Source organism: Argentina silus (assembly GCF_951799395.1).
Source record: "Argentina silus genome assembly, chromosome: 11".
NCBI classification, from domain to species: domain Eukaryota; kingdom Metazoa; phylum Chordata; class Actinopteri; order Argentiniformes; family Argentinidae; genus Argentina; species Argentina silus.
The window spans coordinates 10,068,168-10,094,834 of NC_139665.1; the positions used below are offsets into that span (position 1 = coordinate 10,068,168).

At 45.5% G+C, this 26,667-nt stretch overlaps 1 protein-coding gene across 9 annotated transcripts in view; it reads left to right on the plus strand.

Moving 5' to 3' along the window:
• myo9aa (myosin IXAa) overlaps positions 1–26,667 on the plus strand; it is a 95,743-nt gene that overhangs the window by 50,761 nt on the left and 18,315 nt on the right. For 5 of the 9 annotated variants that reach the window (XM_083680625.1, XM_083680627.1, XM_083680626.1 and 2 more), the window contains exons 6-21: positions 789–842; positions 3,446–3,543; positions 3,843–3,969; positions 6,359–6,448; positions 9,716–9,832; positions 10,482–10,616; positions 13,907–14,028; positions 15,247–15,388; positions 17,059–17,254; positions 18,436–18,555; positions 20,800–20,875; positions 23,133–23,276; positions 23,516–23,555; positions 23,631–23,777; positions 25,320–25,400; positions 25,593–25,703. In XM_083680625.1, coding sequence (XP_083536751.1) covers positions 789–842; positions 3,446–3,543; positions 3,843–3,969; positions 6,359–6,448; positions 9,716–9,832; positions 10,482–10,616; positions 13,907–14,028; positions 15,247–15,388; positions 17,059–17,254; positions 18,436–18,555; positions 20,800–20,875; positions 23,133–23,276; positions 23,516–23,555; positions 23,631–23,777; positions 25,320–25,400; positions 25,593–25,703 — 1,800 coding nt within the window. The remainder of the gene's footprint in view (positions 1–788; positions 843–3,445; positions 3,544–3,842; positions 3,970–6,358; positions 6,449–9,715; positions 9,833–10,481; positions 10,617–13,906; positions 14,029–15,246; positions 15,389–17,058; positions 17,255–18,435; positions 18,556–20,799; positions 20,876–23,132; positions 23,277–23,515; positions 23,556–23,630; positions 23,778–25,319; positions 25,401–25,592; positions 25,704–26,667) is intronic. The other 4 variants (XM_083680629.1, XM_083680630.1, XM_083680633.1 and 1 more) reach the window with 2 other exon arrangements.

Here is a 26,667-nt window from a genome sequence, read left to right on the forward strand (position 1 = left end):
CCACGCCGCTGCCCTGACACCTGAAGCCCCCTCTGAGAAGGGTGTGAATTCCCTCCATTCCTTCTCTCTGCGCTCACTCTCTCTCTCTCTCTCACTCTCTCTGTCTAACTCTCTCTCCCTCTCTCTATTTCTCTCTCTCTCTCTCTCTCTTTCTCTCTTTCTCTCCCTGTTCTGTTTCCCAGCATGTATATTATAAACTCTTTCTCTCAGCTCAAGAGTATTTCACAACTTCACATTCTCCGGGCTTTTCATCCTGTTTGTTTACAGGCTCAATAAACTTGTTAGAAAAGAGACCAATTTGCAGACCAATTTGTTATTATACCGAAACAATGTTATTGGTTTCACATTGTTATTTAACATAATGCGGTAATGCTATTTACTCCAGTGGTTAGTGGTTTAGTTTATCATATGCTTGGATTAAAGATGAAAGCATGTTTTTTCCTCATTGTGCCCATGTCTAGTTTCCTGACCTAGACATGTGTTATTTGAGTGTGTGTGTTTGTGCGTGTGCGTGCGTGTGTGTGTGTGTGTGTGTAGGTGTGTGTGTGTGTGTGTGTGTGTGTGCGCGCCCGTGTGCCTGTTTGTACGTCTGTGTTTATTGGGTGTGTACGAGTGTTGCTTCAGCCCCTCTATTAACTGCATGTCCCCTCCGGTTCTCTGTGTGTGTGTGTGTGTGTGTGTGTGTGTGTGTGTGTGTGTGTTTGCGTGTGTCTTCGCGCGTGTGTGTGACGTCCATGGAATGCCGCTGCCTAACCCTAACCCCCATCTACTGTACCTTAACCTTCCAGATGACTAAGAAAGTCCACAGACTGCACTGGGAAAATTACTATGAGAGCGAACCGGTCAGTATCTCTGTGTCTCCCTGTGTTTGGTGTGCACCTAGATTCACAATCACTCGCTTCTCCCTCACAATCCCGTTTTTTTCCACGAGTGCTTCCTGCCACACATACTGTGCACCCCCCCCCCGCCCCCCCCTTCCTCTCCCCCGGTGTTTTTTCTGTTCTTCCTGGTTTGGCTTCGTGTGTTAATGTCTCTCCTGATCCTTCATAGCTCTCTGTGCGCCGCTCTCTCGGTTGGCTTATTTGGTCATTGACGTTCCCAGTGTTTTCCCCCACCGTTCCTCAGACGAGGCAGAACCTCCTCTGAAAGGCAAACGGCGTCAACAAGTTTGACTCAAAATAGTTGGTGTTCTGTGTAGGCAACCCCTTGGCTTTGAGACCTGTCTGCCCTGTCTACAGAGACATAGAGGGGAAACTCTACGGCAGTGTAGCCGCTCCATAAAAAGGCAGATAATGGTAACTTTCAACCGTACCCCTTGTTGTGCAGTCATACACCCAGACAAACATCAAGGGGAACATATGGCTGTGTTCTTGTCTGGCCCTGCCCAGTGCCTCTCAGCTGTGACTTGTGTTACTATTTATACAGTGAACCCTGGGATGATCTCGGGCCAGATCAGAATCTGCCAACACACAATGTGGGGCAGATTGAATAAGCACCGCGATAAAAGGCAGTCCAAACACTCCACTGATGTTTGCCCAAGCTGGGAGGGAAGGGGCTCGTTTGGCTGCAAAGGCAAACTTGTTGACATAGCCTTGCAGTAACCGCCTACGATACCGTGTGTGTGTGTGTGTGTGTGTGTGTGTGTGTGCGTGTGCGTGTGCGTGTGTGTGTGGTAGAGACTTAAACACGATAGAACAATAGTATCAGAATACCAGCTTAACCATGCAGTCATCATACTAAGTCAATGACCAAACAAGTTGTGGGTGTGTGAGTGTTTGAGGTTTGTTGATATGGCGGTGGTGGAAGTGGTGGTGGTGGGTGGTGGGTGGTGGTGGTGGGGGGTGGAGGAAGGCATGGTCGCTATACTGTCATACTACAGTATGTATCAGTGTTAGTGTGTTTCACCCTATCACTTCCCAATGGGGAGAAAACAGTGGACACAGGTAAGTGAGCTTTCCATGTCTGGTTATGCGTGTTGATTTGTTGTACATCTACAAACATTGGCTTTACGCATTTGAGGGATGGTGCATGAAATCTTTGTTGCTGGAAGACTGTTTTCGGGGTGGAAAGCACTGTGCAGTAACCTTTTTTGAGTCGTGTTTTGTGATTATTAGGAAGAGTAAGTGAAGGAATGCCACTGAAAAGTGGGTATATTGCCTGTTAATATAATGTCGATCTAAGAAGCCGTACGGTTTGTATTTTCTACTTTTCACTGTCATTGTGGCCTATTAAAGGTCTGGTGAATGTTTTGTGCTCGTGAAATGATATGTGAAGTTTCTGCAAAGCCAAAACCCGGCAATTTCCAAATGGCCCTTTCATTTAACCATGTCCTTTACCAAGAGTCTGAAACACCTTTATATTCCCCGATCTGTTCTTGTCATTGGGAAGAGTCATGTTGTTTAACAGGAGCAATTGGGCCTTTTTACATTTCCTACACTATAAATTTGACAGAGAAACAAATTCCTGCGAGGTTTCTGCCAAGGCCATGAAAGGAGAGACGGGGAAAAGACGAGAGAAGGGAGGAGGCACGCTCGTTTAAGAGTGGATTTCATGTCAGGCCACTTTGTCTTTCCATGGTCTTGGTATGTGTAGTGATAATTATGGCAGCAATAGTGGAATGAGCCCATACAAGAAAGACCCCCACTGTGTGTGTGTGTGTGTGTGTGTGTGTGTGTGTGTGTGTGTGTGCGCATCTGTGCGTGTGTGTGTGCGTGTGTGTGTGTACGTGTGCGTGCGTGTGTGTGTGTGTGTGGGACGATCTGCCTGACTCTACTTATGAACAGAAGCTTCCTCTCCTCCTCTGATCTCCCTCTGCCTCTCACCACGCCCCTCTATTAAGCTCCTACCCCAGTAGATCCTATAAAGCCAGTCATAAACTACCACTCCTCTTATTGGGCCTGCCAGCGTGCCAAATTTCCATCGAGAGGGTTGCAGAAAAAGCCAGCTGAATTTTCCACTGCATGTGCAGAACATGCATATGCTAGCTCGCCTTCACCAGACGTTTTAAACCTTACCCAGAAATGCATCACGGCTCTGGTTTGTTTGACCAAAGTCCATAATGACACACTCTAATAAACGACTCACTCATGTCTCCTCATTTCTGTTTCTGTGATGCCACTGAGATGGTTTTGGATAAGTGTAAAAAAACCCTCAAAGATCTGTGCTTTGTCATTATATAAATACTGTACACCTTTGTCAAAGATATATTGTATAACTGTCTGGCTGTTAGCTTGCAGAGCTTTTAGGAAGCTAGTAGTCCATTGGAGTCAAGCTACAGGAGACATACTAGAACAGTTACACTGTTGTTGTGCTGAATGGAATGGCTGCATTTTTTCGGAGCCAAAATGACTCTGGTAGTGTCAATTTGGCCGTAAGGCAGTAGAGCCAGATTGACCATTATGAAGACTCCATTAACTCCTAGTTGACTTGTTGTTGGGCCATGCAGGACTGCTTCACTGTGGAGGGGGAGGACCTGAAACATGATTTTGAGAGACTGCAGCTGGCCATGGAGATGGTGGGCTTCCTGCCTGCCACGCGCAAACAGTGAGTAAACACACGCCGCATACACTTATAGTTGTACACACACACGCGCACACACACACACACACACACACACACACACACACACACACACACACAGCCTTGGCCCTCTTTACCATCCATTACATCCCCGAACTATCTAGGCCCAGGTGGACAAACTTACACATACATACACACAAACACACACACAAACACACACACACACACACACACACACACACACACACACACACACACACACACACACTGTCTACACTTCTTTGTCAATACAATACAAACCCAGATTCTTCCCTCCCCTGCAGGATTTTTTCCCTGCTGTCAGCCATTCTTCACCTGGGGAACATCCGCTACAAGAAGAAGACCTACAGAGACGACTCCATCGACATCTGCAACCCAGAGGTCCTGCCCACTGTCTCCGAACTGCTGGAGGTACGGGTGTTACACCAGGAGACGGGTGTTACACACACACACACACACACACACACACACACACACACACACACACACCAGGAGACAAGGCCTGGATGCATCAATGCAGTGCATAGCCTCGTCTGTAGACTCATTAGATGAATGAAACCTTTTTTTTTTTTGTTATCTGTGTTTTCACATCGTTTAGGTCACACAAAGGTCTAAACAGTATGTTTAACGGAGGAGTTTACTCCTCAAATTGTGCCTCCATCCACACCAGCACAGACACACGTTGCACGTGAGTTAGACATGTTCTCAGAGGGGTTTTCAGTGACATACGGCGCAGACGTGCAGTGTACTGTACTGTTCCCACAAGGCCGCTTCTCACTCAACCGCTCAGTGGAAAAGGCAATTCCTCGGTCAGGAATTCTGGTTTGCATTCAGCGTGTAATTACATCATTTCTAATTCTGTCATCCATCTGCAAATATTCTGTCGGCGTAAGACTATTTCTTTCCTTCCCTCTCTCTCTCTCTCTCTCTGTCCCTCCCTCTCTCTCTCTCTGTCCCCCTCCCTCCCTCTCTCTCTCTGTCCCCCTCCCTCTCTCTCTCTCTCTCTCTCTCTGGTGTTGGGTTTGGGAGGGATGATGTGAGGTGAAGAAGTAGGACTTATAAGGGCAGATTGTTGTAGCTGAGTACACACTGATGTACAGTGATGGTAGGACGCTGCTGTTTACTCTCACCGCACTCTTGCTCTGATGCACAGGACTGACTATTAAAGCCATGCTCCAGAATTTAATGTGGTCAGTCACCCTAAGTCCATTTTAGGTGTACATCTCGCTCTTTAAGTTGCAGATGGAGCCTTTTTACAGCTCGTGTTGCCAATTGAAGCCCATTCATTCGGTGACCCTGTCTAAAACAGACTCCAAACACTCAGATCGAGGACACATTACGACAACGTTGCTCTGAATAATGTGTCTGGGTTACTAATGAGTCATTTATAAACACACTTTGAAACATTCTTTTATTGAAAGTAGTTCCAATCCAACTGCTTGCTTTACTTGTTTTCACTACACAACTCTGACTGCCTATCCAATTCCAAGAGACCTGCTGTCCAGTTGACCCGCCTCCTGTCAATCACAACTGCTCCACTGTCTACAGCGAGAGGCAGCCACTTGTGTATTTGTCAGGAAATAAGTCCAATGTATACAGAATGTTTCAAACAGAAGCAGCGTCCAAATCAGTAGCCATTGATATTCTCCCTATCAGTGCCACCCACAGAACGCCTTCCTCAGTCGGGTCCTTCCCCCTCTCAGCCACACTTGTATTGTTCCATCCTACCTTGAGGTTTTTTCTTTTCCACAAAAATGTCACTTAAGGACTGACTCAACCCATGTGCTACTGTACGGTAACCACCTACTGTACTCAACGCACACACACGTGAACATCGACATTCTTCCGAGATGCGTCACACACGGTTAGTCACTCGTCAAGGAGATGTTATCGCCATGTCGCCTTCCTGAGATGGTGAAGGGTTAAGAGGATGGGATGTGAGGAAGTCAGAGCAGATCCTGTATGGTGTCACACGGTCAGGGTCACGGTTGACGGATCATAGACCTTTAGTCGATGATTAAGGTCCCTGCACAATGGACACGTTTCCATGGATTTAGATGCTCTTGGTTGGTTGCTTGGTTGGTTGCGTGGAGGTTGGTTGTTTGCTTTCCAAAAAAGCAAACCCTAAGTCAATATGACAGGATAACAGGTTGCTAATCTCAATCAACTATTAAAATAAGTTAATAATCTGTTTATAAGCAGACCGTCAGGTAAAGTGTGAGCGATTTCTACAGGAGGAGTGCACAGTTTCGGGACACAGTCTCCTAGCTTGGCCCTCATCTCTCACTCCCTGTGACAGGATGTTTATAAGACAGTGCAAGCCAGTGGCCCCCTGTGTCAATAACGAGGAATAAATCTTTCTCACGACCGTAACATGACCACGAGCGCTACCAAACAGATCAGATCACATTTCCAGCCCCATTTACCTAAACAACAGGCTGAATGAAAGCTTTTATGTACTGGGTCTGAACTGGAGAATACTGTAGTAGCAGGGTGACATTTGTGTCATTGCAGAATTACCACAACTCTCTCTTTCTCTCTCTCTCTCTCAGTATGCACATTTACACTTTAAACAAAAACGTACACAACATCTCTCAAATGTAATCAACGAACATAATTCCTCTCAAAATAGACTGTATTGCTTTGCTCAAAATGTCAGGTGGGGTCGCTAGGCCTTCCATTAGCATGGGTCAGGAAAAACGGTGTCGTTCTCAGGCACATGCTGACCATTTACAAGAAACTCCCTGGAGATGATTAGTTCTGAACATAATTGTGGTTAATTGTTGTCTCTCATGCACAGGTGAAGGAGGAGATGCTGTTTGAGGCTCTGACGACCAGGAAGACGGTGACTGTGGGAGAGAGGCTGATTGTACCCTACAAACTGGCTGAGGTGAGAGAGCTCTTCAACGGCACAAACAGACAATTCACCTCAAAATATTCTCTCTAAGTCTGTCTGTCTGGACCTAGATAGCTCATGGATGTCATGGGGGAGGACGCAAAGGTGTGTGCGTGTGCGTGTTGTTATGGAAAATACATTCATAGAACTGTTTTCAGGTTACACACTTTCATATGACTGATACTGCTTGTGTAAATACTGTGATTACATTTTCTCTTGCCACACCTCTAAAGTTCTATAGCCATTGTTCTGAGAAGCACTGTATGATTTACCATATGAACAGCGGTGATTTCGGAGGGAGTAGTGAGGGAGCGCAGTAATGGGGGAACAGACATATCTTGCCGCTAGGTGTGAAATGTTGAGCGCCGATTGATCAGTAAGAAAGCGCCGATTGATCAGGAAGAAAGTCTCTCCATTGTTCATTCTCTCCCGCCCTCTCTCACGTAAACACAAGCCCATCAGCCGATAGCCTTGGCGGCGCCTACCATTATGTTTAAACTGTATAAAAGACAACCCTGATAATCGTCTCGTCAGACTTGTGCTGAACGGACCCCCGGATCTATGCTGGGCTGCTGTTACACTCTTGTCTCTTGTTTGCAAGCAATAAATACCGGACTCAGATATTGTGGCTACTCAGGACTTGTTTCTTGATTCTTACCTCCGAAGAGCTGAAGTACAGAGTGGTAAATCCTAGACTTCCACCACAGTGTGTGTGTGTGTGTGTGCGTGTGCGCGTGCGTGTGCGTGTGTGTGTGTGTGTGTGGCCAAAGTTGTCATTGATGTTAGAGAGATCTGCTCTACAGAGGCCTGTGGAACTCACACTCTCTCTCCCCACGTCTGTAAGCTTGGCCTTGAGAACACTGACAACAAGCCTCAGAAGGGGCCATTTAAGGGGATAGGTGTCTGCGTGTGTGTCTGTGTGTGCATGCCTGTGTGTTTTTGTTCACTGCTCATTTGATCATATCCCGCCAGACACAAGCCTCAAACAGCAAACAGGTTTGGGTGGTGCAGCCCCCTAAGGGAAGATAATGGCAAGATTAAGTTTCTTCCCTGTCACATATTTCAGCATGTAAACAGTCAGGAATGCCTGTGTAGTGTAGTGTGGTACATACAGTACCATTAGCTGATAATACTGTACACAAGTCAGTCATGTCAAGTAAAAAAAAAAAGTACTACTCTTTGATTATTATTATTTTTATCGTGAAAGTGAACACCCCCCCCCCCCCCCCCTTCCTGACCCCCTGTACCCTCACCTCCCTGGCCCCCCCTGGATTCTAACTTTGTTTACAGGACACTCCGCCCCAGCACGTATCTCTCCATATTTTTCATCCCCCTCTCCTCTCCTCTCCTCTCCTCTCCTCTCCCAGCATCACACAGCATCAAACAGCTTGTTTCAGGCATCAGTACAGTATGTTTACATCCAGCTGGAGAGAGGGGAAGCATTCCGCCCAGAGAGTGTTTTTTTCATTCGGTCTTCATCTCTGAAAACAAACACAGGTCACGGTCAGAAGGCAGACAGGACCCAGCTGAACGGAGCAGGGCGGGAGGGGGATCGTCCACAAAATCCCCCACCAGCATGCAGCCATATGGCATCAAGGGGAATGCAACCTTCCATCCTCCAGAAAACAGCTACAGTACATCCTCATTACGGCCATTAGATTTAGGGAGAGGTTTTCTATCAACAAATCCATTGTTATTGTTTAGGCAGCTCACTGGGTGGGCCTTCTGTAAACATAGCGGTCGAAAGGGTTGCAACATCCTCACTGGCTCCCAACTGATATTTTACTACTTTAAAAACTCAACTTATAATTGTCTTTCTTCATGTCATTAGAGGAAGTCATTTCAATGTTTCATGCGCCGTGTGGAATGTTTTGAATCCAACTTCCTCTGAATAATGAAAACCCTCTGACTTTGGGAGTCTCCATGGCATTAATATGGATAGCATTTAAGATGACTTGTGGGAGTAACTACAAGGAAGATGTTCCTGTAGTTACGGTACAGTACTAAATATTAAATAGTTAGTTCTGCATAGACAGAAACAGTATGACTTGTTATGAGCAACGCTAGACGTTTGAAGCTCTGATATTTGTGCTCTGGGAGACTGGAACACTTTGGTCATGCTCATCAGTTGATGTGTGATAAGTCATGGCGTGCGTGACAGCTGGTTGACAGATAGATGTGCTGTCTGGTGGTCATTCAGCAGCGGAGGCTGGTGGAGGTAGAAAACAGGACGGGCTCATTGTAATGTACGGAATGGAATGAGGAATGGTATGTTTGCATAGACACCATTGCTCATTCTATTCTATCCACTGCATTTCGTTGTCTCTGTACTTGTACTCTGCACAATGACAATAAAGTTGAATCTAATCTAATCTATTCCATGCATTACAATGAGCCCGTCCTCTGATTTCTACCTCCACCAGCCTCCCTTGTCATTCAGTCATGGTGGTAGAAGATAACACGTCATTCGCTGTTTTTGATGACATGATTGAGTGAATTCTATAGTCAGCACATGCCATTTGTCTGTAGTTGACAGGTAGTGTTGTGAAACATTGCGTTTTCCACATTATCGACATACTACTCTCTGCATCACGTTTGGCTGGGTTAGGTATCATCAGTTTGTTAGCCTCTAGACATGGAGCCTCTATATACGCCACTATGGAGTTTTGTGTCGTAAGCTTGCCTCAGGGCTAATATGTTTTCATTATATGAATTGTATTAGAAGCAAACTGACAGTGGGGCAGGGGAGGTGGGGGTAGAAATCGGGGGGACAGGCTCCTTGTAATGCATGGAATGGAATAAGGAATGGTATCAAACACAGACAGATACCATTCCTCATTCCTTTCCATGCATTACAGTGAGCCTGTCCTCTGATTTCTACCTCCACCAGCCTCCACTGCAGTGGGGTGGAGTGCCTTTGGGAGGTAGGTAGCTACAGTAGATGGGATTGGCAGGGCCTGTGCCACTGTGATGATCCTGAGGAGGGTTAATGACATTAATCATGGCCCCGGCCCAGAGGGAGGTACTGGTGTGACCTGATCCAGGGTGACAGGACTGTTGTTGTCGTGTTGTTCTACCTGTGACTCATTGCATTACAACATAACAACAACATTGTGGTTGTAGATATTGATATTGCGCAAGAAAACAACAAAGCGAGTCCGACCGACTACTCTACACAAATGGCACTTGACATTTGACCTTTGGCCTGAGATCCAGTACGGGAGGTCAGGAGTGACGAGGGTTTGTTCCTGTTCCTTCCAGGCGGGGACGGTGCGTGACTCGATGGCCAAGTCTCTCTACAGCGCCCTGTTTGACTGGATCGTGTTCAGGATCAACCACGCACTGCTCAACAACAGAGACCTGGAGGAGAGTGCCAAGGTGAGAACGCTCCCCAACACCTCACCCCACCACAGCCCTTCATCTTTTTTTCTATTTTTAGATCAGCTTGTACTATCATTTTCAAGTCCTGAAATGTTAATAGTTATTTGCAGCATCCCTAGATCTTTTTCATGTAATGTGGGTGTATCATTTAATAAATATAATATAATCTTTATTGAATTCCATTAAAAATGTATTTTTTTCCACTCACCTATAAAATAACATTCACCCTAATACACATACTTACTATACTTACCGTATCTGATGCCTAGCCCCTTGTGTTTTCTCTCTACAATGCTAAAAACAACAACAAAAGAAACAGCCAATACAACACAGAAACAACCAGAACGCAACAATCATGTCCCCGAATCCAAAGCAAAAGTCAAACATTTTATCTGACCTTCATATCCTAACGTTCACATGGATGATTTAGTCATCTTTGGGATGAATGTTATGGCATGTTGATGATCACGTGAGGTACTGTAAGCTTTAGGGTGGTGATATTAAAGTATAACAGAGGAGGTAGAAATCGGAGGACAGGCTCTTTGGTAACGCATGGAATGGGATGAGGAATGGTATCAAACACATGTAGCCCATTGGAGTACGTCCTCTGAAGTACAGTGATCATAAATATTTTCACCCCCCTCAGATATTCTCCATCGGAGTGTTGGACATCTTTGGTTTTGAGGACTATGAGAACAACAGCTTTGAACAGTTTTGCATCAACTTTGCAAACGAGAGACTCCAGCACTACTTCAACCAGCACATCTTCAAGCTGGAACAGGTACGGATTTACTCATTTTGGATTTGCCCCTGTCCCACAATCACTACTGCACATCTCTGCTTCACTTCTCCTGTACTCTATAGGGCTGCGTGCGTGCGTGCGTGCGTGCGTGCGTGCGTGTGTGCGTGCGTGCGTGCGTGCATGCATGCATGCGGTTATGGTCATAAAAGAGTGTTTTGACAATGACTGATTACAGGCTGTATGGATATTACTGGCTACGACTACTTGATTCCACTTGAATCCACCCAGTCTACTGCCCATACAGTACTGTGCAATGACCATTTAGGAAGGCGCCAGTGGGTTATGCAATAGGTTTGGTTATGGAACTCACAACCACATGACTCACCTCATCCCCTTCATCTGCTCACAAACATGACGGGTTGGAGTTGTGTTAAGTGGACGTGGATTGACATGGACCTAAGGCTGATTGAAGCTGTTCTACCGTTATTCATGTGTCCAACAAATACACATACGTGGGTGTTCCTTTGCAGTCCAACCCTTCCATCACAATGACAGTATTTGCTCTAGAGGGTAAAAGTACAGTATTTGTTATGACATTATTAGCTCAGTAAGGCTCCTTCTACAAACGCAGCCTTTTACAAATCCTGTGACATTAGCCTCCATGTCAACACGGTGCCATGGCTTTGAAAACGCACAGTGTGTACACCACTTAAGCTTGTGAAGTCACTTCTAAGAGCTTTTGTTGGTTTCTTAAGCACTGCTTACCGTAGGTCAGTACTGTGGTACTATTAACGACGTCTTGTCAGTTGACTACGTTAAGATGTACTGTACTGTTTCTCAAGTGAACAATTGGCTTACGTAATGAATAGCCCTAGAAGTGCACCTTCAAAGCATACAGTAGGTACACATGACTATGAGGTTTGACCCCAAGCACCTCGTGGTGGATTTGGTACTTTCTCATGAGTGTTGTCTTAACACTCTGTGATGGGCAGCCATTGTGTTGTTTGCAATGCATAGTGGTCCAAAGGCATCCGAATATGTTTCCCGTTTGTTCATAATTGATTGAACAGCAATGCTCTTCCTCACACAGGAATTGAAGTGTGTGTCTGCGTGTCTGTGTGTCTGTGTGGCTTTGTGACTGCGTGCGTGCGTGTGTGTGTGTGTGTGTGTGTGGGAGGGAAGTGAGATAGGCGCGTGATGTGTGAACTCCCTGTAGAGAGAGCACTTGAGTGTGTGTCATTCTGCAGGCTGGAGTGTGCGTCCTACACCAGTGACTGTCACATCAGAGAATGACCCGGCACTCTGATAAGTGCTGGCAGATCATCAGACCACTAAAACACAGCTGGCCATGTGGAAAAGGACAATCTCTCTAACAAGTTTTTTTATGGCCCGTTCACACTCAGTGAACAGCACCAACTGAGGAACTCAGCCACTGTCATTGAACTACGTATGTGGTGGATGCTTAACTAGCTGCCTCTTCAAGCCTATGAGAAAGCACAATAATTGTAGGACTTATGTATATCAATGTTATTGATATCATTGAATAGATTCTCCGTAATGTGAGCTTTATGTCACTGAATGGCTATTCATATCAATACACACTGAGATGAGAGAGAGAGAGTGTTGACATCTGTACCACCCAGGGACTAAATGTGAGAGGGACAAAACCTTGTTTTTAGCAGTGAGACCGCAATGATTTCTAACGTTCTCTATGTATAAGGCTCTCTCCGTAGATGTTGAGGCATGTTTTGGCTCTGTGCTTCCTTGTTTGGAAGGTCCCAATACAGACTTACAAGCTCCCATGGGCTTCATTCACGTTGTTGACCACATGAAGGCTCATGAGATGTGAATGTGCTTGCCATGAATCAGCGGCTGCAGGTCTTGGATGACGTACATTTGAGATGTGGTTAATATTGAGACAGCGTTGGAGAACTATGTTTGCGAACCATATGTATCTCAAACATCAGTTGGCCTATCTTGTCTGGAGTTATCAGATACAGTACTCAGTGAGGAATCCTCAATGTGCAGATCAAAATTGGATGGAAACTGTACATCAACAAATGATTTGCATATAGTGAGCAACATTGAATACACAGTCAAACTGAACGCCCTACATAAAAGAAGGATATCTCTTTTCTCCGTTTGCAGTCATAGGGCAGTATTTGCATGTTGTTCTGTTATTCAAATAATGTTCTAACGTTGAACTCTCCGAGAGACGTTTCCTGTGGTGTAATGTTCTCACTGTTGGTGGCGTGGTCAGGGTTTTAGAAGCACGGTGTTTGTCACAGTACCCTAATTTTAGCCAAGCATATTAGCATTGAAGGACGGGGGCTTTCATTCCATTCTTGTCGAGAGAGAAGGGAACGTACAGTGTACCGTATTAGGCTAATGTTTTTGAGGCCAGCGCATCAATAGGGTTTGTTGTATTCCCTGGTCCTTATTTGTGTGGAAAGTGGACTCAGCAGGGGGATTAGCTGGGTTGTTCAGCCGACTGTTCTGCGTTTGGCTAAAAGAGAGGGCGGGATAAGGGGGAAAGGAGATTCCATTGATTTTATTAAACCCTGTTTGGATTATAGCTTTTATTGCTCCATACGCTTTCCCGGCAACCTAAGGGGACATACGGGTCAACAACAAAAAAACACTGCAAAATGCTAAGAATGCCTCTCATATTATTAAAGTGTAAAGGGTGAGGGCAGACAGGCAGACAGGCAGACAGAGAGACAGACAGGCAGACAGGCAGGCAGGCAGACAGACAGGCAGACAGAGAGACAGAGAGACAGGCAGGCAGACAGACAGACAGACAGACAGGCAGGCAGGCAGGCAGACAAGGCCAGGGAAGGGCTGCTGAAGTGTGGCATTAAAAATAGACCTGCAGCAACATTGTTGTTGTTGTTAGTTCAGACCCAACACCAAGACTAAACAAACACCCTCAGTTAAGAGTATAGGCCATCTGACACATTATTATTATCAATTTAGCATGTGTTTGAGGGGGTCCAATTGTGTCACAACTGGCTGACAAATAGATGTACTGTCTGGTGGTCATTCAGCAGGGGAGGCTGGTGGAGGTAGAAATCGGAGGTCAGGCTCATTGTAATGCACGGAATGGAATGAGAAATGGCGTCAAACACACGTGTCTACCTCCACCAGCCTCCACTGACACTGTACTCCCATGTAGATATGTGGGCTGTTGAGGGCAATTCCTGCGAAGCGGTTGTGTGTACAAGGTGTGTCCTTTATGAATGACTGTCCCGTCATTTTCCTTTCTTCTATGTCCCATGCACAGTGTTGAGCAGAAACCAATCATCTCGTTTCTATTGTTTCACCCATAGGAGGAGTACAGGGCGGAGGGTATCAGCTGGCACAACATTGACTACATCGACAACACAGGCTGCATCAACCTCATCAGCAAGAAACCCACAGCACTGCTCCACCTACTGGACGAGGAGTGCAAGTGAGTGTACCAGCACCGGCTCCCTCTGACTGACAGATACCACACTTGTACCACGATACCACGCTCCCTAACAATGACATGTTCAATGCCACTTTGGTGTGTGTTGTGTACAATGTGTGGCTTTATGTACCGATTAGTACCAGTGGCAACATTATCATCTTTTTAAGTCCCATTGTGCAACTGTTTTCACCATCCAGAAGACCAAGAGGAAAATGATGGTTCTTATTCTTTCGGGAACGTGAAGTTCCAATTCTTTGTGCTGGAAGAACCGATTGGCAGTCATGTGTCTCGGTTTTGTTAAAAAAAAAAAAAAGGCATACTGAACATTCTCCAACACAAACTCTCCCGACCGTCCAAATACATTTTATCATACAGTATTAAACAACATATTATCCTGACAGCTCTCTTCTGAAAATGTACTGGTATAATGATTCCACAAGCATGGCTGAAATGTGAATATTTTTTAAAAGACATTTCTTTTTTTTTTCGTTCTTTTTTTATTCCGCCCGCCTTATAAATGGTGCGCTTCTCAATTGCCTCCATGCCGACGCACAAATTCCTCCCAGTAGAAACGGCTGGAGCGCAGAGAGAGTCCTTGGCTGTGTGTGTTTTTCATAGCTCCGGTTCCCCCCTCTCTAAGCCTCCCGTGTCCCATTCCTCCTCTCCTCTTCCTGTAAGCTGTTGATTCTCTGTTGAAACGTCTGGCAGAGCCGGCCCTGTCGCTGCAGGCTGGAGGAAACTGCCGTTTATTATACTACTCTGGCCAGACACCGTCCTGTCCTGCTCTGGGGAGAGGATGTTCAAGAATCAGCTTTACCGTCTACGATTCCTAACCTGAAGCATTACAAGGAATAAAGCTGGAAACAGACCTTAGATCAGTGTCTAATCTCACTTTCTCCCTGTTTCCCCTAATCAGTCAACCTAAGTGGCCGTACACCACAGGTCTACGGTTAAGTAATGACTGTACGTGCGCTGGCTTTGGGTATCAAGCTTCCAAGAGGAAATACTTTGGGTTTCTGTGTTGTCTCAGGTTGTGTTCGGGCTAATTTGTAGATCCTTTCCAATTGCGGAGAGAAATTGGAACATTATTTTGTTGGCCGTGTTTTCTCTCTAGAGAGAGTTTGTCCATTAAGGTTTCAACCAATATTATTCTAATAGTATTCTAATACAATAAATGGCTCTGCCACTCATCCTCCTGCCCTTCTCTCCCCGTCCCAGTTTCCCCCAGGCCACCAACCAGACTCTACTGGACAAGTTCAAGCGCCAACATGAGGGCAACAGCTACATTGAATTCCCTGCCGTCATGGAGCCCGCCTTCATCATACGACACTACGCTGGCAAGGTCAAGTATGGGGTCAAGGTCAGTGTTGAGCGGAACATGTCCCTTTTTTGGGTGGCAAAATAGTTGGTAACACTTTATTTTAGTGAACCCATATTAGGCACTCATTTGTAGCATATACTGTAAGTGTTTGCTTTCTACATATAAGTGTTTGCCCCTCAATACATCCCCACACCCACACAACACTGTTATTGGAGGCAAGGTTGGCCTTGAGGTTAGGGAGGCTAGCCAGTAACCACAAGGTCGCTGATTCAATCCCCGGATGTGAGCCAGTGATTGGAGTGTTGCTGAAATCACATCTAACTGGCCAGCGACTACATGACTTATAACATGAGAAGAAGAAAACACTGAATAAACATCTAATACATGGCTATTAAGACCCCAAAATTGCCCAATTACAAAAAAAATAATAAACACTTCTAAGCTACAAATGAGTGCCTTATAAGTGTTCCTTATACTAAGATGTTACTGGGCCTCTTGTTGACTCAATCGACATTTTAAACATATTTCTGGGCTTTAATCATTAGAAGAACAACACACGCACACGCACGCACGCACACACACACACACACACACACACACACACACACACACACACACACACACACATACCGCCCCCAGCCTGTGAGTGTAACAGGAGAACTGTTGGTGTACTGTACCCATGTAAAGCAGGGTAATGAAGTGTGAAAACGTCCACATACCTGTACCGTACATTCTGTTGGCCTGCTTCCCAGCAGCGTAATCATATTACATATTACTCAAATCAAGATCTGGCTAACACACGGTTTCACTCACTGGGCAGGTCTGAGCAGCCCTTTACCCACTTGTCATATACCTCCTTTCAACAACAAGCTACTCATATTCTCTCAGTCACTCAGCCTGTTCATTACCACAGTGTTGCTCTTGTTGTGTTTGGAACACGGTCCACCATAAGTAACAATGTCAGCGGGTCTGGAAGGGTGTTGGCAATAATTGAGGCACACGTCAGCGTAACGACACTGAATAGGGAAGAAAAAAAACGGCACCTTTTCAATTAACGGTGTTGCAATCCAGGTCAAACCAAGTCCGATCCTCTCTGATGTGGCTCCTTCAGTGACACGGATTTGGACGCGGATTTGGAAAACTCCAAGTGCCTTTCCAAGTGTTGCATACCAACGTCCATTCGTCTCTCTCTATAGAGGAAATTAGAAATCCGGAGCCACGGTGACGGATAGTAATTGAATCACATCTGGGTTCAGGTTAAGACAGTTGGTCGGGGGGGTGAATAGTTCTCCTCTCAACTCACAGCCGGCTTATTTTAGCCTCTGCCTGAGGCATGAGTTCACTCACCCTGGGGTCACCACTGTCAGTGTTTTCTCAATGTATTATTGGCCTCTAATGTTGCCTTACATCCATCCTTATTTTCGCTCACACACTATCTCTCTCTCTCTCTCTTTCTCTCTCTCTCTCTCTCTCTCTCTCTCTCTCTCTCTCTCTCTCTCTCTCTCTCTCTCTTTCTCACTGACATTCACTCTATCTATTTCACTCACTCACTGACTCATTCACTCACACACACACACACACACACACACACACACACACACACACACACACACACTCACACACACACACACACACACACACACACACACACACTCACACACACACACACACACACACACACACGTGTGCACACACACACACATGCACAGGACTTCAGGGAGAAGAACACGGACCACATGCGTCCTGACATCGTGGCTCTGCTGAAGAGCAGTAAGAATGCCTTCATCTGTGGGCTGATGGGTATCGACCCCCCGGCGACCTTCCGCTGGGCCGTGCTCAGGGCCTACTTCAGAGCCATGGTCGCCTTCAGAGAGGCAGGCAAGAGACACACACAGAGGAAGACTGGTAAGTACACGTGTGTGTGTGTGTGTGTGTGTGTGTGTGTGTGTGTGTGTGTGTGTGTGTGTGTGTGTGTGTGTGTGTGTGTGTGTGTGTGTGTGTGTGTGTGTGTGTGTGTGTGTGTGTGTGTGCGTGCGCGCGCGTGTGAGTGAGTGAGTGAATGTGTTGTCTGTAATGCCGCCAGGGCCCAGGCTGTGTGTCCAGTCCTCCCCTCCCTTTCTGCTTGGATATTGTTGTGCGTGTGCTCGTGCGTGTGTGTGTGTATATATAGTGCAAGTAGTGCTGCCATGCATTTAGTAGCTATTGTAGTTCTCTCTGCTTTGGCTCTTCTGTATAGTGTTTGAGTCTCTTCTTTCCCATAGCCACCCAGCCCTCCTGGGGTTGTCCCAGCTCTGTCTGCACTCTTAAGTACTGTAGATGCATTGACACTCTACCTATGCAGATCATAGCCAGTGATTCAGCCTTATGCCCTGTATGGTACCGCACTGTACGTTCTCCTACTTAGCCATTTTGCTTACTGCACATTCTTACTCAACGATACATTAGTGTGTTTGGAAGGCCTTTCCTCCCTCCATAGCCCTTGGCAATGCTGGAAACCAAACCTGAGAACCTCAGTATGGTATGATGGATTAGCTATCAATCCTGAAAACTGTAGAGATCCAACATCACCCACAGAAAGAGATCTAATGTCACCCACTGGGGCCTGGGTTCCAAATGACTGAATTGTTATGTTTTGTAGAGAGATACAGCAACTTATTCAGTTTGGAAAATTCTCGATAGACTCATCCAGAATTGTGCTCACGTTCAAGTTGAGATTTAACACTGTCAAATTAGAACCTCAGGCACAACTCAGCTGATCACAGGTAACATCATGTCAACAGTGTCGGGGGCGGGGGGAGGGGGGGGGACCTAGGGACGACTCTGTCACAGCTAGTCAAAATGACACTCGTAGAAGCACCCAGGAAACAGCTCACCACCACCACAGTACCACCATTTTACTGTTTGAATGTCAATATCTTTTTTCCCCTCAAAGTCTTGCAGGTATCTCTCTCTTGTAGATAAGCTGCTCTCAATTCTTTCGCTCTCTAATCTGTCTTTTCTCTCCCTCTCCCTCTCTCTCTCTCTTTTTTTTTGTTTTTGTTTTTGTTTCCTTTTCTTTTTCTCCTGTTTTTGTTTTGCTTCCCAAGGGCATGATGGCGCTGCTCCCTGTGCAGTTTTGAAAAGTGTGGATAGTTTTAGTTTTCTGCATCACCCTGTGCATCAGAGGAGCTTAGAGATCCTGCAGAGGTGCAAAGAGGAGAAGTACAGTAAGGCTGCAATCCCACAAACCCCCTCTTTTCTTCACTCTCATGCAAACGGTGCGGGGGAGGGATTGTAGGGACGAGGTAGACCAACAGCATCTGTTAAGATCCCAGATCAGCTCTACATGACTCCTCCCTCTCCTCTCTGGCTCTCCCTCTCCTACCTCGACACCAAGCCAGCGTACAGTAGATAGTGTGTGTGTGATCATTCTGAGGCTACAACTCCCGCAATAATCATCGAGATGCATTGAATATTCAATAGTAATTCTTGCTAGTCATTCATCTATACGCGCCGATCATTTAGATTTTAGTTTAGATTAGTTAAATGTTGTATAATATTAGAAGGCATACTTTCCCTCTAGTCTAGATGCTTGTTGGTCTCCACTCCCTCTACAACCCCCTCCCCCCCATCTCTGTATGCGCCTGTGTGTCTTGATAACTAGTCTTGCATGTTGTCATTAGTAGATTGCCCCCTCCCCTCCTCCTCCTCCTCCTCCTCCTCCTCTTCCTCCTCTCACTAACCCTCATGTGGCAAACCCAACACTGCATGATCTTAAAGCATCGGTCAAGCATTATAACCCTGTTATAACTCACTCACTTGTTATAACACCTGTTATAACCTCACTAAGGTCTTGGGGGGGGGGGGGGGGGGGGGGGGGTTAAAGGCACAGTAACACCACTCGGGTCTCCATCACAGCCTCATCTCACAATCACAATGACATCACAGTTGACACATGCGGCACTGCCCTCTCACCCTGCCCTGGAGCTACAGTCTGCCCCTGGTGGTCATCCTTGGCACTGGTTTGCACCCCACCTCTACCACCAACCTCCCTCCCCCTCACCCCAACCAGTGGAGGCTGGTGGAGGTAGAAATCGGAGGAAGGGCTCATATTAACGCATAGAATGGAATGAGAAATAGTACCAGGTAATACCGTTCCTCATTCCATTCCTCCGATTTCTACCTTCACCAGCCTCCCCTGACCCCAACCCACCTCTATACACAACCCAATTGCCTACACTACTACAGTATATGCCAGTGTGGGGGCTGGTGGTCTAGTAAAAGGCTTTGGGGTAAGGTATTCAGGTGGGGGGATGGGTATAGAGGGCGGGGTTCACCTCTCCCTCGTGTACGTGATAAATAACCTCGTCACATGTACCCTAGTAACGTCACCCTGTCGCGTGGTAGAGAACAGATTTGAACAGAATCGTATCGGGGGTATATTTCAATGTGTCCTTTAAAAGAAAGGTCAAAGGACCTTTGCTACACCGAGCCCACGTTAGAGTTGAAGCCTATCGTACCCAACTATGCTCTTTTATCTTCTTCTGCCCTTCAACAGCACCGGACATAACAGAACATGTTGCACAAACTGACGAAACAGAAAACGGTATACTGTATAAGTGTTGTAACAGTCACAACGTAGCTGCTAGTCGGTAGACCACTTTCTCATCACCTTTTTTTGTTATCTAATACTTCCTAGATTATCTGTTCGTCGTGACTGTGTGTGATTGGCAGTAGCTTGGCACTACTTCTAGATGGAATGTCGGTATAGGGATATAACATCACTTCCTCTGGCCAATGGACAGAACCTCATACATGTAGCCGCTAGAATCACAACCATCACAGTTATTGAAAAATGCTTTTCCTGATGAAACCAGGTTTATTTTCTTGATTTAATAATATCTCACTTTCTTGATAATAATATCAAGTAAGTCACTCAAAATGATGCTTCCTCTCAATGGTGTATTCATTGAAATCACCAAAAAAAAAGCATGTTTCAAATAACTGTGTCTTTAATCCATACATTAAGCTAAAACCCTTGTCAATCATTAGCTCAAACTAAGCTGAATAACACTTCCGAAATAAATCTCACACCCACACTAACAGTAGAGAAACGCATTCTTAACCACCATGTATACGGTTTAAAGAAATAACCTGTCATTTAGTTGGTGATCTGATAACACTCATAACAATAGTACGGCCATTTTGGGGTCATTTCCTGGACACAAATTAAGCACTGAAATAATTCACCCTTTTAGTGAAGAAGAGTCTAGAAGTAGGCTTAATCAGTGTCCGGTAAACCATCCCATGGTGTTTTCTAGGTGGGGTTCATGTTGGTCTGGGTTTGGTCTGGGTTTTGTCCTGGGTTTGTCCTTGGTTTGACCTGGGTTTGATCTGGTTTGTGCCTCTCACCTGTTTGTGTCCTCCCTGTGTGTGTGTGTGCGTGTGTGTGTATGCGTGTGTGTGGTCAGGTGTGGCCAGGAAGAGTCAACGCACACCACTGTCTGACCTGCAGGGCAGCAACACGCTCAATGAGAAATCACCACGGTAAGACCCTGGAGAAGCGCACAGTATGCAGTATGCCCAGTGATTACACTTGTCCTTTTGACCCCATGAAGTGGTACTGTTTATGATTTAATACCTCCTTCCCCCCAATTGAAGCATTCAGGATATATATCTACCCATATGTACCTGTCATCTGATACAGTACCATGACATTACTGCCTCTGGTCCACAGCAAGTGGCGGAAGTCCATTCACACAACACTGCTTTTGTTACACGAGGGCCTGTCGAGGGCTGTTAAAGTCATACTAATGTGATTTGCAACCCCCCACACACACACTTTGACACCCCCCCACTCTCCCACTGTCTCTTTCTCTCTCTCTCTCTCTCACACACACACACTCCCACACACACACACATACACACACACACATACACACACACACACACACACACACACACTTTCCTAGTTACTTAGTAAGCTCTAAAACCCACATGCAGCTGCTTCCTGTGTGATGTCAGGTCAGAGTCATGCGTTACAAAGGACAACCCTAGGACTGATATATTCCAAATATATATATATTCTGAAATATTCAGTCACTGCAGGGCTCCTCTCAGATGGATGGTAGAGTTGACAATACAGTACTGTCTGGGACTCAGAGGGAGGCTAAGAAGACAAATAGACACTGCTAGGCCAAGCTGTACTTCCTTTTACCATACACAGGATTAGAGGAACCTTTTTGAAAGTGACATGTTCTCCATATTTGTCTATATTTCTTGGTACAGTAATTGGTATGGCAGAGAACAACATTCCACAGTTTAAGATGTGATATCTCCATAGTTGTTTTGACCCAATATGGAGTCCTTGTGTATTACATTAGGCTCTTTCTTCAAGTGAGACTGCTGAGAAAATCTAATTTATTTCACTGGCGCCTCTTTCCCATTATACGTTATGGTAGTAGTACTATAATTTACAATCCCTACGCAGTAGAGTTATGGGTTGGTTTAGTTTAAATCGCCAGAACTTATTGGCCGGTCTATTGTAATTGTAAATATGCTGCTCCTCTGTGGCTCTGTACGATACAGGTATATGCTTTTTGGACCTGATGACTTGCCGCAGCTGGGTCAAAATAGGTCCTTAGGGTCTCTTCCTGGCCTCTGTGGTGAGAAATCTAAACAGGACCTGCTAAGACCAGACCAATGATGAGAGGTAGCCATTTACGCCTGGAGCCTATTTGCAACCTGGGTTCCAAACTATTCTTGGCTGTGAATTAACCAAAACAGAGCAAAAATATGTGTGAAATGTAAGCCATGTTTCTTTTTTTTAACCGATTTAACCGCAAAAAGAAAATATTGCAAAATCCATGGGATCCAAGTTTGGTCATAAAACGAAGTACTTCGTTGCAGTTACACTTTTATGGCCTTTTCCAAAGCAACCAAATGCTTTGGTGTCCATCCTGTTCTCTGATTCCACTTTAGCTGCCAACATAGAAAAGTACATTCTAATGATGTCCAGTACCGAATTCTCGACAGACGAAATTGCTCGTTAAGAAGGAAAGCTCTTTATTGAATGAAAAGAGAAACAAAACAGTTTAGGTCATACAATTGGCCCGATCCCAAAGACACATCAACACACACATTGTAATTCCTCACCTGTTGGCCTGGAGTCTTTATTACCCATGACAACTCTCCATGGACACGTGTCAGACCCCATCGACTGAGGCCCCCGTTACATACATGTGCTCCCACACGGCTAACAAGTTTAACGTGGCGTTGTGTGTGGCCTCACAGCAGTAGAGATCCTATAATTTAGGAGCCAGAGCGTGAAAACAGACCGCCCTGCTGCGATGCCTTGCACAGTGGAATCCATGATGGATAGCCCCCTGCTCTCCCACTCCCCTGTCCTGATATCATAAGTAGACATGGAGGACATGGAGTAATACAGTAGAGGATTGTCTTTCTCTCCTCTCCTCTCCCCCCTTGTGAAAATGGTTTGGTGTTAAATGGTTTTCGCTGGATTGAAGCCCATTCTGACCACTGTGTTGATACAAACCTAGTGTTTGTGTTCATGTGGTCAGCTGACCCAGGTTTATGTTGAGGTCTGTTTGGAGTAGACCGGGTGTCATATTCCTGTACATCACATGTTGCGGCCTCTGCACACTGTAAATGTTGGTCGAAAACCGTTGCTTTTTAAAATGTTTTTTTGGAACTTCTGGGTCCATTTGACCTTATGTTTTGTCTGTGTCTGTGTCTGTGTCTGTGTACGCACACGTGCATGCGTGTGTGTTCGTGTGCGTTCCAGGGAGTCTCCGGGCTTGGGCTGGAACGGGCGCGCAGGACGACAGAGTCGCCTCTCGTCGTCCAGCGGCTCAAACGCGGAGGAGGATGGGATCTTCTTCAACTCCACCAGCAGCAAGCTCCTGGAGAGAGCCCACGGCATCCTCATGTGAGTGTGTCCTCAGTACCGCTGGTCACTACCACTGCTCCCCCAACACTTCTGTTGACATCCGGTCGGCAGTGTGCCAGAACAGACCCTCAGAGAGGCCGCTCCTCGTATGGATGCTACACTATCTGCCCTCCTCAGGCCTTGTGAAGAGTGCTGTATATGTGGGTTTGCGTTTTGTCCATGTAAAAGTCATTCAAATCAACTTCTCCCTTTTTTCTTTTTTTTTTGTTTGTTTACAGGAGGAATAAAAACTACAAATCAAAGCCCAGTCTTCCAAAGGTAAGCGACCTTGCTGTCATCGATATGGTATGTGATGTCGTTTGAGCCTCTAGTTACAGGGTTAGTGTCTGACAGTGGGTTTGCTCTGCGTCACCACAGCACCTGCTGGATGTCAAGTCTCTCAAGTACCTCAGTAACCTGACGCTGCACGACCGCATCACCAAGTCCCTCCTCCACCTCCACAAGAAGAAGAAACCGCCCAGCATCAGTGCCCAGTTCCAGGTCAGAGGTCACTCGCGCTAGATTTCGGTCACATACATATGTCAGATACTTTACAGTGGGTTTTTTTTAGGTGTTCTTGATTTAGCCTCAGAGCTTGCACCGTTGGGATTTTTTTCATGAGTTTCGTTAAACCAGGCAAACTAAATGAAGTGCAGCTAAAATAGTTGAAGGTATTTATTTATTTATTTATTTATTTATTTATTTATTTATTTATTTATTTATTTATTTACATATGGTTGACCCAGGTCTGAATCACATTCAAATAAACATGACATGGAAAACGTGTATGCAGAACAGTGTTGGTTTGAAAATTGTGTGGTGGTGAGTCCAGCTGTGGGTACCCATGTTTTTTGGAAGTCCAGGGTGTGTACCACTACTCAGCTGCCCGTCCAACCCTGTTCTGTCTGCCTGTCTTCCCACAGTTTGTCTATCTGCCTCCCACTGTCTGTCCGATCCCAGTATGATCCAAGTATGATGTAGTTTTACATCCCAGCCAAAATACGTCCATCATCGGCATCATGTCTGGGTGTAAAAAAAATGAACATTTTATAGGTCGTAACCATGTCCCCTTCTAGGCCAGAAAACGCACATATCTCAGTTAGGAAAATATTTCTTTTTATCCTAAATCAGGAATTTTAAGCTCAATTGACAACATCTCACAGTGTCAGCCAGTGGGAAGCAATGAACACAACATTCCTATGCTCTAATATTGATTCTTATCCAATATGGACATCCTCATCCCTCTGTGTTAACACAACAGAGACAATATGACCTGGCAGACGATCAAAGCAGAAGAAAAGACCTCCACTCATCTTTAAATAAGGCCTTTATCATAGTTGTAATCACCCTCTCTTTCCCTCCGATGTTATGTCTTTCTCTCCTGCCTGTCTTCCCTGGCCATGACTCCTGACTGCTAGGGTGAGGTTAAAGCACCGTGAACGTGAACGCCCCCACAACAAGCCTCTGGCAGGAAGCCTGGGCACAATGTGTGGATGACTTCACTTCCCACATCCTGTTGTGTGGCTGATTGCTTTAATCTTCCCAGTGGAAGGGGGAAAGTGAATTCCTATGACCACCAAAAAATTACCACACATGCTGACACACACACATATGCACACAGTACACACATTCACACTAGCATGTATATGTGTGAATACACACACACACACACACACACACTGGTTTGTTTGGTTGTTTGTGACGTGAGCTGCTGTAACGCCTTAATTTCCCCTCGGGGATCAATAAAGTACCTATCTATCTATCTCCAGAGGAAGAGGATCCATCTCTCTGCTTCAACAGTCCTCAACAGGAGCTAACCACATGCTAGCTGTTATTATCATAGACATTGTCTTTTATTGTGTGGTGAACAGGGTTGTAAAGATAGGAAATCAGTTCTTCACACCAGACTCAACCACTGTCACCTCACCTGCTGTAAACAAGTCCATAGTTCAACAACAAAGTCAATATGAAGCAGTTTATTACTTTATTAACATGGTTTGATATGTGGGTGTTGATGGCATACACTTCTCTGTCCCACTCTAGGCCTCTCTTAATATGCTGATGGAGACTCTCGACCAATCAGAACCCTACTTTGTCAAATGCATCCGTTCCAATGCAGAAAAGGTGGGTGTCTGAGTCAGAGGCCATGCCTTTTAAAGAGTTTACCACAAGTTGATTTTGACCAGGATTAGATATAGTTATGATCTCCCCTCCCCTCTCTCTCTCTCTCTCTCTCTCTTTTTCTCTCTCTCTCTTTCTCTCTCTTTCTCTTTCTCTCTCTCTCTCTCTCCCCCCTCCTCCCTCTCTCTCTCTCAGCTCCCCCTGCGCTTCAACGATGGCCTGGTCCTGAGGCAGCTGCGCTACACGGGTATGCTGGAGACCGTACGCATCCGCCAGTCAGGCTATAGCATCAAATACACCTTCCAGGTAAGATAAGAATCACACACACACACACACACACACACACACACACACACACACACACACACACACACACACACGGTACATACACGGTACACACACACACACACACACACACACATACATACGTACATACATACAAGACACACACACACAAACACACATCCTCCTCCAGCAGCCCATCCTCATTTGGATTACAGTTACTCACGCCTTACCTCATCCAGCATCTTCACTCACTGTCTCTTCATCAGACATTAGTCAGAGGGGCTCTGCTGGCAGGAAGTCTGTTTGAGACAAAAAGAGAAATGAGGCAATAAGAACTAGTTCCATTCCTTCATTAGTGGGCCGCATTAACATCTTCCTTCTGTTCGAGGGTGTGGAGGGCCTGATGCAATTTCCTCAGTAACCTCGAGAGTCAGGTCCAAAGCCTGCATCACTATTTCCACTTTGTTCCTGTGTATTTGAGTTATTTAAGAGGCTGGATCATCATTCACAACATGTTGTTTTCTGTTCATTGAGCAAAACAAAGGCATCTGCTGTATCTGTTTGTGTTAGTAAGGAATTTGATTTGATTTGAGGAGGCAGCCGAGTGACTATGAAATGCTTTTTTACAGTATGAATTATGTCATCGTCTAAAGGCATTGTGTGGATATTATGACAGCATATATTCTTGTTGTGTTATTTGAATATTCCTAGGTTGGCTGACTAGGCACTGTATAGTTGGAAAATGCATTGTTTACAGTTGAAGTGGTGTCAGATACTTATTGTCTTGTTTGTAACCCTAGATACAATGAATTTGATAATATTGTCACCTTTTAAAATATGTTACTATTCCTGTCAGGTAAAATAAAGTTACCAATATATATGAAAGGATCTTGTTAAAACTGTTGGGGGTCACATAAGGTCACTGGGGAAAAAACGTAACTTTTGCAACTTTGAGGTAACATGAAATAAATGCCCAAGTGTCTCT